The sequence below is a fragment of the Gossypium raimondii genome, chromosome 12, assembly GCF_025698545.1.
Source record: "Gossypium raimondii isolate GPD5lz chromosome 12, ASM2569854v1, whole genome shotgun sequence".
NCBI lineage: Eukaryota > Viridiplantae > Streptophyta > Magnoliopsida > Malvales > Malvaceae > Gossypium > Gossypium raimondii.
In genome coordinates, this window is record NC_068576.1 from 51,291,888 (window position 1) to 51,306,394 (window position 14,507).

At 36.5% G+C, this 14,507-nt stretch overlaps 3 protein-coding genes across 3 annotated transcripts; all 3 read left to right on the forward strand.

Moving 5' to 3' along the window:
* Positions 1-3,730: 3,730 nt before the first annotated feature.
* Positions 3,731-4,546, forward strand: LOC105762254 (protein BOBBER 1). The gene has a single exon (XM_012580138.1). The coding sequence runs from the start codon at positions 3,731-3,733 to the stop codon at positions 4,544-4,546; it is 816 nt and encodes a 271-aa protein (XP_012435592.1).
* Positions 4,547-7,529: 2,983 nt separating this feature from the next.
* LOC105764943 (replication protein A 70 kDa DNA-binding subunit E) lies at positions 7,530-11,306 on the forward strand. The gene is made up of 3 exons (XM_012583765.2): positions 7,530-8,052; positions 8,529-10,828; positions 10,936-11,306. Exons 1-2 carry the CDS (start codon positions 7,742-7,744, stop codon positions 10,786-10,788), a joined length of 2,571 nt encoding a protein of 856 aa, XP_012439219.1. The 5' UTR covers positions 7,530-7,741; the 3' UTR covers positions 10,789-10,828; positions 10,936-11,306.
* Positions 11,307-11,825: 519 nt separating this feature from the next.
* On the forward strand, positions 11,826-14,507 carry LOC105764944 (uncharacterized). Its single transcript, XM_012583766.2, has 4 exons — positions 11,826-12,001; positions 12,562-12,728; positions 12,889-13,176; positions 13,612-14,507. The coding sequence occupies exons 2-4, from the start codon at positions 12,588-12,590 to the stop codon at positions 14,260-14,262; spliced, it is 1,080 nt and encodes a 359-aa protein (XP_012439220.1). The 5' UTR covers positions 11,826-12,001; positions 12,562-12,587; the 3' UTR covers positions 14,263-14,507.

Genomic DNA, 14,507 nt, shown 5'->3' on the forward strand with positions numbered 1-14,507 from the left:
TCCCGATTTGGTTGTGATCATTCATGTGTTGCGGACACACCACAGCTCTCTTGAGCTTCCCGATACTTGGCTCTCATGAGCTTCCCGATATACGGCTCGTATGAGTTTCCCGTTACTTAGCTCACACGAGCTTTCCGTTATTCAGCTCGAAAGAGCTTCCCGTTTACATGCTTGTATGAGCGTGCATGTACATGAATTGACGGATTACAGTTTTGTACACTTTGTGTGTACTACCCGTGTATCCAATGATATTCTAAATGATTCAACGAGAAATGTTCTGTTACGAGATGATATGAGTCCGATACGAACTAATACTGGTATATACATGAAATACATGGAAATGATAGTACATGATATATTGATATATTAAAATGGGTGATATATGTATATGAAGAAGCGGTAAGAGAATGATATGTATCATGACATGTACATATATGAATATCTTTGATATGTTGACACATGGAAATTATGTAAGTTGAGACGAGTAATAAGCTCAAGTGTGACATGTTGAGATAATAAGGTTACCGATGTTGAATTTATATGAAATATGTTCAAGTATGCTAACAAGTGTTGTTGTTTGATACTTAGGCAAGTGCCAAGTTGTTGGTTGAATGATAATATGTTTAATTATAAGTTGCATTGAAATGGTAAGTGCTCAAATGAAAATATGCTTGAGCTCAAGAAAGAGTGGTAAGGTTTAAAGTTATTTAAAATCCTACTATGCTAGGGATGATATGTATAAGTGATGTTGTGGAATTATTCGTCTTATGAATTGTTGAATATAGCTTCATGAATCCTGACGTATCAATATTGGATTATCCTTGATGTGTACAAATTTCATATTTGAAATGAATTAATATGATTAAAGTTTATACGAGCTTACTAAGTATTTATTGCTTACGTAGTTGTTTTCCTTTACTTTTAAGATTACCAGAGCTCCATTGGGTTGGAAGCTTGTTAGAGTTATATCACACTATCCATCAGTTCTATCGGTATTTTTGAATGTTTTGATTTTGGTTATAATGACATGTATAGGTTATTTTTGGCTAAATATTGGCTTATATGTGTTTTGTTGAGTTTAGCCACTCATTTGGCTTATGTTTTGGTATTTTGACATGTGCATAATTTGCCTTAAAATGTTGATGTGTAGAATGATTTGTGGTTGAATGATGAAATATAAAATAGTAGTTAAAAATGCATATGAGGTACGTTTTATAACTTGGTGTGATTTAGTACTATGCTATAGTAAGTGCATATGTATTTGATGCTATTGAATAAGTGGTACAATTGGTACCAAATGGTAAGTTTTAGTAAATGATTTACATGTTGTGTATTAATGCGATTAGACATAAAAGTTGGTTGATTACTTGGTTACATGGATTATAAGGTTAAACATGTTTGTATTTGTCATTTAAGGTGCCTAAGGGCATTTTGGTTGTATGTGAATATGCATGTTTAGGGATTGATTTTACTTGTTTTGGATGCCATAATATGAGTTGTTTATAATCACGATGTTAACTGAAGGTACATGTCTTGTTGGGTGAGAAAGATGGCTTATAAAATAACCTATTTTTGTCCACACGGGCAGAGACACAGGTGTGTGTTTCAGCCGTGTGTCCCCTGTATCTTTTAAAAGAATGCAAGTCAGTGAGTTACACGGCCTTAGGCACGAGTGTGTCTCTTGACCGTGTGAGTCACACGGATTGGTCACACGGCCGTGTGACCCTTGCAGTGTTAAAAATTTTAAATGTTTCCGAAAAATTTTTTGGGTTTCCGATTTAGTCCCAATTTGTTTCTAATGCATAATTTGGGCCTTGAGGGCTCGTATAAGGGACAATATGTATAAACTCTGGTAATACTCTGTAACCCCGTTCTGACAACGGGTTCGTGTTAGGAGTGTTACAATTTGAAACTCAAAAATAAATTAATATATTCTAAAAAAATAATTTAAATAATGGACTGTGAGATTAAAATGTATCCATAAGTTGTAGAGGAATGGATTAGAATTAGTTGGTAATTTATTTTAAAAAGAAGGTAAACATTTTTATAGGAATAATGATATCAAATTGGATCTAATTTACACTTTTCATTCGCCAGTAATACAATCCAATAATGATATCCTAGAACCAGAAACGTCCAAAGCACCAGAAGAGAGAGCTTGTCACAACCTTTGGCTATCAGTTTCAAGAATAATGTCATCCATATGACATGTTTGAAGCCAAGACAAAACCTAACGAGCTGCCAAAATGTTCACCACAACCTTACTTTTCATAAAACCGAAGATACACTGCACAAAATCCCCCTCCGCTTTACGCACAATTGCGCCCCATCTCATATGCCCACTATCAACAAAAATAGCACCATCAAAATTGCATTTGAGAGCATACCCCCCACTGGCTATCTCTGACCTTAACTAAAAAAATTTAACCCACTCCAAACTCGACTCTGATCCAATCCGACCTGAGTTTAAATTTTTTGTGAAATTGTGATCAATTATTTTTTTAAATGAAAGGTTTTGACACCATTTCTTATTAAATTTACTTTAATTTATCTTTGGAGTTGTGTACTAATGTATATTTACACACATATGCTATAATTACAACATAGAAGAAAAAGAAGAAACAAAGATTCTTTCGATAAATTATTGAATTAAGAAGCTAGAAAATGAGGGAAATAACCTTATAAAGGTAAAATGGGATTAGTATAGAGGCGGTAGAATGAGATTAGTAGTGATAAATTTTAAAGATTTTTAATTTAATTAATATTAAATATGTATAGATGGTAATTTCATAAATATCTCGAGGTAGGGTGGGCGGTTTCATTCTAAATCCGACCCGACTATTTTTAAAAATTAACCCACCCCAACCTAACCCTCAACTTTAATTAAAAAAAACTGACTCTATTGGATTAAATTTAGGTTTTTTGTCTTCCGTATGGCTAACCCATATATGAGATATTAGAATAAGAAAGAAAAGTACTCGTTTCCAAGTTACTTGGAAAAGAATTCTAAAAAATTAGGATACAAAAGAAAATAAAGGTATTAAAACGTTATCTATTCGAGTAATAATGCAGTCAATTATTCTATATAAATTTCAAATCAATTAGTTTGGTCTAGTGTGTAGCCTAAATTATTGTAAGAAAAATGTTGCAAATGACTTGAAAGAATGTATTTTTTCTTCTTATTTTAATATCTCACATAGGTTACTTGATGGGTTATAAAGTATAAAAATGATTTTTTTTAATTTTAGAGTTAAAACTAAATTGATATATTTTTTAAATATTGAGGCCAAATTTATTATTTTTAGAATTAAAACTGAAATGATTAATTTTGTAAACATTGAGAGCTAAATTTATTGAATTTTTATATTTAGGATCAAATTAATGGAATATGTAAATATTAGAAGCTAATTTTATTATTAGACTAATAGAAAAGTTCACTTCAACTTAAAATATTTAGTTTTAAAAGTTTAATGGTTAAATAAAAATTAATAATTAAGTGATCCAAATAAAATGAAAAGTATAATCCGATGACTATTTTTATAATTTACCATAAAAAATTTTGAGCATTTTCCACGTTATTATTTAAGTGAAAAGTTTAACTCAGACTACTCCATTTTTTAGAATAGAGGCCGAAGGGATTTCCTGGTACTTTTACCCGAAAGAACCCTAGTTTTTTTTATCTTCCAGTTAAGTTTGCACGTCAAAGGTTGTCACAGATCAGACTTGAGTCATGGAAGTCGATGATGGAAACGAGTCGAAACCCTCCGCCTCGCCAGTGGCTTTCAGTTCAGTTTTTGACCCTTCCAATCCTATAGGGTTTTTCAAATCTGCGTTCGCTTTCGCATCTCAGATGGCTGCAGATATCTTCGACGACAATCAAGAAGATAAGATGGAGAATAAAATCCTGTCACTTCTTGATGATATCAAGAAAAGAAAGCGGGAAAAGAAAGATGAATCAGAAGAAGAAGAAGAAGATGCTGAGAACAAGAGATGGAGAGCATCGGAAGCAGATACTAAAAAGCCATCCCATGACGATCCGTTGCCGCCGAACAAAAACAATGGTCTTGACATGAAGAACTATTCATGGTCGCAAACTCTAGGAGACGTCATGGTTCAGGTCCCAGTTCCTCTCGGAACCAAAAAGAAACTCGTAATATGCGATATCAAGAACACGTCTCTACGAGTGGGGGTTAAGGGTCAGCCGTTGTTGATCGACGACGAGTTATTCCAGGCGGTGAAAGTTTGTGAGAGTTATTGGACACTGGAAGATAATGAAACGGTTACCATTCTGTTATCAAAGTGTAATCCATGGGAATGGTGGAAATCAGTGGTGAAAGGTGATCGAGGGATTGATACTAGCCGATGCGAACCGGGACTGAGACGGTTGGATGGCTTGGGCTACGAAGCGGAACGTCACATGAGAAAGCTGTTGTTTGATTATGGGCAGAAGTGTAAGGGACTCCCAACAAGCGATAATTGCCCGGAGGTGCTCCAGAAATTCATTGTTCACCATCCATATTTGAACCTTCCTCCTCAAAGTAAATGAGATGATTCATTTCAACAGCCAACTTTTTACTTTCTGCAACTTCTTACAGCTTTTAATTCAATTGTTCTGATAATAGACTGATTTCAATTCTTAGATTTGTATTTGATGGCAGTTTTATCAAAAGATTTATATTCGATGTTGCGGCTTGCTTGTGTTTAGTTTTAGAATTATATATCAATAGCAAAAATTCATTATATTGCCAACATTCAAAGATGAATATCACTTGCCACATATAGAGGAGCACATGGTCTAATCAATATCACCATGAGATTAAGGAAATCCCATGCAAGAAGACCCACATGACTTAGCTCTCAAGTGCAATGAATAGTGACCATCCGGTAAGAAAAGATATGTTTGATTATCATTTGGAAAGCCAAAAATGAGGTCATTGTTAAGAAATCAATCCATAGGATGAATCTTTTGACCAAATAACACACCACCAACTGACAAATGGAACCCATTCGGGCACAAACTACCTTCCTCTCTACAACGACTTGGTCAATTCGGAAATTTGCTTTTATGTCTGCAGACAGGAGGCCGGGAAAAGGCTCGGATGTTTTGCGATTATCCAGAATGAACAAGGTGTCTCCTTCATAATATGTAGAATCCTTCGAGAATGGTCAAAATTTTTTTTTCAAAATCATTATGATTGCGTTTTATAATGAAAATTTAAAACAACGAGAGAAATTAAATAAAAATTGAAAACTTTGGGGAGTATGAATCCATTACACTCCAATTTAGCGAATCCACCATCAAATTATTGTTTGGTTGACGTATTATGACTCGTGTTGAATATGGACTTGAACCTCCCCACTGAATACGCGATTCAAGGAGTGTGGAACAAGAAATTAGCCCGAAATGTTCTAATTTTACCCTCAGCATTCTAAAACCTTCGTCAGCAGCCCCTCTCACATAGCCTCCATTGCTCTACTCTTTCTCTTCTGAAAAAGCAAAGAAAGAATCGGTTCTCAACCAAACCTTGATTTTGCTCTGCTTCTCTTTTGTCAAATTCCATTTATTCTCCTTCACTCTCTCACTTTGACAGTCAGGCAAGCAATTTTCACCCCTTCCTTCCTTTTTGCTGCTACATTTTACTGTTTCATAATCAATTGCTCTGTTTCTTTTAATTGCTAAATTACTATTTTTGATATTGTAGAGTGATTGTTGTGCTTTGTATCTTGTTTGGGGTTTTTAGGGCTTTGGGAATTAGTCTCTCTAGAAATCAAGGTCTGAGTTTTAGTGGGATTATTGGTTATTATGGGGCGTTATTTTGAGGGATTTCAAGGTTTTTTTCTTTGGTCAGTGTTGATTAAATAAAATTGATTTTAACAGAATTGCTTCCTCTTCATTTCTTTGCCTTTAAGCTAGGAGAGCTTAGTTGATTTGAACATTCTTTATGCATGATTAAATTAATTCTTAATTGTTCCGGCAATCTTTCAAGTGAAGGGTGATGGGTTGGTCGAGTTTTTCTTGAAATTTGATTTTTGTAATATTCTTCTCTTAGGGGATAGAACCAGGTATTTCCAGTTGCATAGGTTAAAATCTGTACTCAGCACTGAGATATTTGCCGTTTTTTTAGAAACCTTTATAATGGCTATTGTGTAGCTGCTAATAGGTGGTACCCGTTGTTTTGACAGAGCAGGTCCTTCAAAGGCAGAGAGAGGTTCCTGGATATTCTTTTTCCGAATACATGGATTAGAGTACTGGTCGCATTCCTTCAACATCTTTTCCTTTTTTGTTTTTCCATATAACAGTTTAGTGCTTCGCACAAATCGCTTATTAGCTGTGATATCGTATGGTTCACAAAGCTTTCTGGAATGCTATCTTTTCTGTATTTTGATGTTATTCATGTTCATTTACAAATTAGTCAGCTATACTATTTGCTAATTAGGATCATATCCTTTAAATACTTTATCTCTTCATTGGGTGATTTCAGAAGCATATTTACTTTGTTACTTGAAGGATAAAAATCTCAGCAGTCTCCTTTATTCGTACTATTAACTGTCATTAGTGACTGTTGAAGGAAAGCCTTGAGGTGTCTGTAATTTGTTAAATTCAACTAAATATGAAATCTACTGCATGAATAAGCAGCTTACTTGTAGTCAAACGTTTTTGGTGCCCAATTGTCAAAGGACTAAAAATAATTGTCATATCATGATTTCGAGAGATCAAAAAGTTATCGACTTTGCTCATGCAATATGATGAAGAAGAATTTGGAGAGAGCGAGGGGATCAACGAAGATGAAGATGGAGAAAAAAAAAAATCTTTTACTACAATTTAATATAAAATATTATTCTTTAATATTAAATTGATGTAAAAAATATATTAAAATATTAAAGGGCATATTTGTCATTGAGTATTTTTTTTGCAATTATATAATTATTCTTTTCAACCAAATGAATACTATTATAATACTTATTCCATCTAACAAAATCACTTTATGCCTATTTAATTACATTCCCACAGAATGACTATTTTATTACAACTCTATTTAATTTCATTCGAGTGAACTAAACATATTGTAAATAGTTGAGAGGATCGAAAGAATATGATTTAAATTGAAAGAAAAAAAGACTTAGGTTTATATAGCAAATAAACTAGTCATTTTAGTCGTTTAAAAGAAATTATCAATTGAATTTTTAACTATTTAGAAAAATTTATCATTGGACGAAAAATTACTGAGGTGTTAGCAAAGACATTAAAAGCGGGTATTATAAAACGCATTTTTGGCCATCTCAATTTAAAACACATACTGCTAAATGTGTTTTCTATTTTTCTCTCCAAAATCTATTTATCTCTTTAAATTTAAAAAAAAAAACGATATACTTTACTAAATATTTTTCAAATTTGACATTTTGGGCTAATTTTTCCCATGACACGAACCGTATTTTATGTTTAACAAAATGCGTTAAACAAGTGTACAGTGGAAGTAGGGACACGTTGGGAATTTCAAAAAACATCATTCCCTCTATTTGGAACCAAAATTTCCGAAACTCTAGATTTGGCGCTCTTCATCTCTCTCTCTCAATTAACTGGCCAAGTGAAGTGTCGCTTCTAACATTTTGCCCTAGGTTTTTTCTCCTGCAATCCTTCAGTTTCCTCTAAAAATTTTAACCCATCATTTCGAGTTTTCTCTTATTCTCTCTCTATCCAAACATCTATCTGTGCCCAAAAGTCCCTAATTTGAGGGCTTCGATGGAGGTAAATCTGACGGGAGGGGCAGTGGCTCGTATTATAAACAGAGAGGTGTCGACGGAGAGGGATTTGAAACCTTTGCTTCAAGTCATAGAGTTGAAAGAGGTTCAAACGACGTCTAAGAATCCGCAGCAGCAGCAGCAAGAACCGAAAAAGAGCGAGAGGTATAGGCTATTGCTATCGGATGGGTCGTTGACGCAGCAAGGAATGCTCGCTACCAGTAAGAATGAACTTGTGAAATCCTCGAAGCTGCAAATTGGCTCCGTTATTCAATTGACTCAGTACATTTGCAACGTAATCCAAGATCGCATGTATACCCCTCTTTCTCTCTCTTTATATTTATTTCTGGACATATTTTCGATGAAAGATTGAAGGATATTTTTCTTAATTACTATTTCGTTTATTTCACCATTCAGTTGATGATCCTTTGCGTATATAAAGAATTTATATTTGTTGGGTTTCAACCTGTGACGACATGATTAGTTGTCTGTTTTGTGTTTTTGGGTGGGTTTATATATTTTTCTTCTTTTCATTGTTAATTGATGACAATAACTTGGCACGTTTATATATCTAACGATTGATTTGGTTCTTTTCTTCTTGAACTTAAAATTTAATTTCTCAAAGTAATTGAATATTTTGTTCACAATTCACACTTTAAACTCTGATGAGGGATCCGTCTTTGTGTCTGCATAGCTTTTTGCTCAAGCTTTGTGATTTTTGTTGCATCTCTGTGTAGGTCAATGTGCTAATTTTCTCGATGACCTTATTTTCTGTCCCATGCATGCAGGATTGTTATTATCATTGAGTTGGATGTGATAGTTGAAAAATGTGATATTATTGGGAAGCCTGTAGCAGCACCAAGATCTTCTAGGCTAACACAAGCCCCTACTGATCAACCTGGGACGGTGATGGCACAGAGCAATTCATTAGGGGGAAGCTCAGTTGGTGGCAGCATGGCTGATAGGTTGAACTCAGCTGGGACCACTCTGCAACAGCCTAGAATGAATCAATGGCATGGTAATTCTCGTTCAAATGAATCTGATCAGATAAACTATCCTGCTGCAAATGCACCACCCTCTTATCCCAAAGCGGATCCTTCTGCCGGTTTTCCTGGATCATCACCCCTAGATAGACCATATGGTGTTCAGAGTACGGGTTTCAATAATCCGAGGCCAGCAACTTCACGTCCTCTAAGCACCTCTAACTACCAATCCGTACCTACATATCAACAGCCATCCCCAATGTACACTAACCGGGGGCCTGTTGCCAAGAATGAGGCACCACCCAGGATAATCCCAATTTCTGCTCTGAATCCATATCAGGGCCGCTGGACAATAAAAGCCAGAGTAACAGCAAAGGGAGAACTTAGGCGCTACAACAATGCACGCGGTGAAGGAAAAGTTTTCTCTTTTGACCTCCTTGATTCTGATGGTGGAGAAATACGGGTGACCTGCTTTAATGCTGTGGTTGACCAATTCTATAACCAGATTGAAACTGGTAAGATATATTTGATTTCTAGGGGAAGTCTAAAACCCGCTCAGAAGGCATTTAATCACCTTAATAATGAGCATGAAATACTTCTTGATAGCACATCAACAATACAGCCATGTTATGAGGATGACAACAGAATTCCACGACAGCAATTTCATTTCCGTACCATAAGTGATATTGAATGTATGGAGAACAATAGTATTGTGGATATAATTGGTGTAGTATCATTTATCAGCCCTGCTGCTTCAATAATGAGAAAAAATGGTGTTGAAACTCAGAAGAGAACCCTTCATTTGAAGGACATGTCTGGCCGAAGCGTTGAGTTAACTTTATGGGGATCTTTATGCAATGCTGAAGGACAAAAGCTCCAATCTTTGTGTGATTCTGGGGAGTTTCCAGTTCTAGCTGTGAAAGCTGGTAGGGTGAATGATTTTAATGGGAAGGCAGTGGGCTCTATCTCTTCAACCCAGTTATTTATAGATCCTGATTTTCCTGAGGCTCATAGTTTAAAGAATTGGTTTGTCACTGATGGGAGGAACACTCCTACTGTCTCTATCTCCAGGGAAACGTCAAGTGTGAGTAGAACAGATAATAGAAAAACTTTATCACAAGTCAAAGATGAGAAGCTCGGAACTTCTGAGAAACCAGATTGGATTACAGTGGCAGCAAGGATTGCATACATCAAGTTGGACAATTTCTGCTATACAGCTTGTCCCATCATGAATGGGGATCGTCAATGCAACAAAAAGGTTACAAATAATGGAGATGGGAAGTGGTGGTGTGATAAATGTGATAGGTCAGTAGATGAATGTGACTACAGGTATATAATTCAGTTGCAGATACAGGATCATACAGGCATAATATGGGTGACTGCTTTTCAGGAATCTGGTCAGGATATCATGGGGGTGCCTGCAAAAGATTTGTACTATCTGAGGTATGAAAACCAAGATGATGAAAAATTTATGGAAATCACTCGTCGAGTTATGTTTAATAAATACATATTCAAGTTAAAGGTAAAGGAGGAAACTTTTAGTGATGAACAGCGTGTGAAATCAACAGTGGTGAAAGTAGAAAAAGTAAATTTTTCGTCGGAAGCGAGGTACCTTTTGGATTTGATTGCTAAGATTAAAGCAAATGATTCAGGTCTTTTTGCACCAAAGGCAGAGTTTACCACTCCCAATACTGGACTGGATTACACCGGAGTTGGGATTGATGGAAGGAGGGATCTTGCACCACCAACTGCTAGTAGAGAATATGGATTACCAGTAAACCAAGGGGGTCAATATGGAAACCATTATGGTGGTTCTGGGGTTAGAGAATCTGCTTCGAACATGGATATATTCTGTAATAGTTGTGGGGTTACAGGTCATAGCTCTACAAATTGTCCTACCATCATGAATGGTCCAGTACAGGCCATTGGTAGGGGCTATTCTGATAGAGTATTTACTGGGGCAAGTGTTGGTGGTGTCTCAGGTGAGTGCTTTAAATGTCATCAAACTGGACATTGGGCCAGAGACTGCCCAAACTCTGGACGTTTACCTCCATTGAAGCACTGATTTTTCTTCAGGAAGATATGGAGGTGTTCAGAGGCAACAGGTAGGCTGGTTTTGAAGTTTTTTGGAATATGTATTGAACATTAAATCAGCCCATCATTTTGTAGCATATCATCTATCCCTTCTAATTGTATGTTATTGGTTTCTCAGGAGTTGGACATTGGACTTGGGAGGCATGAGTTGCTGCTGGAATGCCATTTGGACAACCTTAAAGTGAACTTAATAGGTTAGGGCTTTCTGGTAGAGACTTGAGATGGCGGTGGCCCAGGTTCTTTCATTTTGTATTGGGGTCATGCATGCGAAAAGCCTGATGAACTTGGCAGTCTGAAAAGGGTAGCTTTTCAAGCATTTTGGTTTTGGTGTATTTAGTGCCGACTCTATATCTTTACATATTGCATGGGTCTGTTTTCTACATGTAAAAAAATGGGATTGTGGTATAATCTTTGGTTGTACTAACCTTTTGTTGCATTGCGTGTTCCTGAATTTTATGACAAACACCTTCCATTGGTTTGCACTGAAAATTGAAATTTTCGTTTTTAAAAATGTGTCTATATAAAGTCACAAGCAGTAGAAACTAGAAAGCAATTGAATCTGTGCCATTATGACTTGTATGGAGGCAAAGGCATGATGAGGGCCGTCGGAGCTGTTCAAGTCAAGACAGGCACTCTGAATTTAGTTGTAGTAAAAAAATGAGGGGTGTACTCGCTCCCAACTAAGGACAATGTTTTTAAACATGAAATTCTACTATCAAGTGTTCCCATCCAAAACTCGTTGGATAACTTATTTGAACCTAACCAACCAAGTTTCCAAGCCAAAAACCGCAAAAGTATTTTCTAACCCAAAATTCTTCAAGAAATTAGGAAGTTAATACTTAATAGTATAATTAATGACTAATTACAGCCAAATTATTGATATTATTCGACCTTTTATTTTTCAAAAAAAAAAAAACACTGGCTGCCCCAAGGCCTTAGCGGATAGTCGAACGTGGCAAAATAAATTGTTGTGATGGTCATTGGTTTAACAGCCACAGCCACACAGGCCAGACATAATAAAATAATTTAAAAAAAGCCGCTTTGGCGAATCGTGAATTGGTGATTGTGTGAGCCACACGTCCTTTTGCTGTTGGTTTTCAGTAATCTTGCGTTTCTCCGTCGGGTTTCCAAGTTTCAGGGCTGAGCTCAACATCGAGGAAACCTCACGACACAACATCCATCCAGTAATTTCTCCACCTACTCTCGTTTCTTGTCATTTCCTCTTAGGTTACAATTAAAATGTTAGGGTTTCTCGATTCTTCTCCTTAATATTGCTATTGCCATTATGAATAAATAAATTGCGAATGCTTCTTATTGTTTCCATCTGAATTACTAATATTGTTTTGTGTTGGAATCTGCTTTCAATTGCTTTTGGTTGAACCATTCAGTTGCAATTATTGTACTAGTATATGTATACTCGCTGTTCTTTCAGTTAGACATATAAACTATAGATAGAACGTCATATGAAAAAGGATTTCATGCTTTTGCGTTCCAATACCCTTAATTAGGAGCTGCTTCTAGCCTTATGCTTTCTTCAATTAGTTAAAATTTCCTGTTTATCAAATTTCATTCTTCAAAACAATGCAATCTATATTCTGGGCTTAGCAAGGAACCTTCAACATCCTTTTATTTTGCATTTGGCTTTTTTTTTTTTTTTGTAATCTCAAAATTGGAGGTGGGTGCCTTCCCTCCCCTCATGTCAATTCAACCATTGGTTTCTCAAGTGTAGAGGCTTTCTTTGCAGGTAACTTGTTTTGGTTACTGGAGACAATGGACTTCGGGTTCAAGGGAATCAATGAGGACACATCTGCGTGCTCATTTAATGAGACAGACATTCAGAAATGTCCATTTCTTAAGAACATTAACAAACCCACCGACTTTTCATTCCCTTCAATGAGTTTTCCCATGCCTGTAAGTTCTTCTAGTCCTTTTTGTATCCTCCTTTTGGAGGATTCATGCATTGGTGTCTGTGTGTATATATATTATATGCATGCAAACATATATAAATTCTGAACTGTTAAATAGCCCTTGCCCTTGAGTTGATTTCTTCAATATCTTTCTGCATGTACAGGGAACTAGAGGTCCTTTATTTGAAGATGGTCCAAACTTTGATATGGCATTTAAGCTTTTTCATGGGAAGGATGGCATTTTACCTCTCTCAGGGAGGTCTGATGTTCCCTGTGACAGAGACAAACAGGAGCCTACCATCCAATTTAACCCATTAGCAGGAAAAGCTGCAACAATTAGCCTTTCAGCTTTTAGCTCAGGAGGGCCCTTCAGCTTTGGTCCCTTCTCAGATAAAAGGAAGAACCAGAAAAAGAAATCCGACTCATCTAACAAACAAGAACCCTCTTCTCAGGTAATCACACATCCTTAGACCAATGCAATGTTTTAATTTAGAAGAATGATTTACACAATTTGAGGAATACAAAAATGAAGAGATGAGTGTAAGTATCATCACCGCAGCGCTGCATTGGCAAATAAGAATTGAACCCACCTAAATATGACATGATGTGAGGTCTCAACATCAACTTTGGAGCAAACTGTCTTTATGAGCCCATAAAAGATTTATACTTGTTATATTTCGGTATACGTTTTTAGGCTGGTCTTCATTAGTTCTGAAATACATTGATGCCTTCTAGAGAAATGAATCAATAATTTAAAAATCAATGGATCTTTTGTACAAGCTTAGCAGTATGAATTATGATTTTCCATGTAACCATTAGATGATGTATTTGATACCTGATAATCACTGCAAGCTACGCTGATTCTGAGAGGTATTATGATCCTTCAGAAAGGAAATTCATCAAATCATGATGCAATGGGAAACGAGTGGTTACAAAATGGGAATTGCCCAATTGCAAAATCTTACAGAGCAGTGAGTCGTGTCCTACCACTTGTGGCGACACCTTTTCATCTCTCACCTGCAATGAAGTTTAGATGCCCCCCTGCTGTAGTTGCCGCAAGGGCTGCCCTAGCACGCACTGCCCTTGTTAAAAACTTACGCCCTCAGCCACTGCCTGCAAAGATGTTTGTTATTGCTCTCTTGGGCATGGCAGCTAACGTGCCTTTGGGTGCTTGGAAGGAGCACACTGAAAAATTTTCTTTATCATGGTTTGTAGCTGTGCATGCAGCTGTGCCCTTCATAGCCATGCTTCGGAAGTCCGTTGTAATGCCTAAAACAGCTATGGCCTTGACAATTGGAGCTTCTATCCTGGGGCAGGTTATTGGTTCAAGAGCTGAAAGGCAGCGGCTGAAAGCAGTGGCTGAAAGGGAGAAGGTGGCAGCTGAAACAGCCGTTGCTGCTGCTGTGGCTGGGTATAATGATCTAAGTCAGGTTGATCCTTCCGGTGCAAGCCACTGTGGTAGAGAAGGGGCTATCTGGGGACCCATTCCAGTGAAGGTGAGTCGACCATCCTCTTCATCAGACAGTGTGTGCTATTGACAAATAAAAGAAAAGGGCTACTTTAAGTACTATATAGTAGAAATGGCCTGAGCAAAGTTTCATTTTTATAGAATTTGGGAATGCTTAAGGTCATGTAGTAAAGTAATATGGCAGTTCCTAAGGTAAAGTAAACAGTTATTGCTAGAGACAGTTGTGTAAAATATGAATAGTACTTTCCTGTTTCTACTGTAAAAAGAAGACTACTTTTGATTTGAAGTGCATATAATATAAATATTATTGTGTTA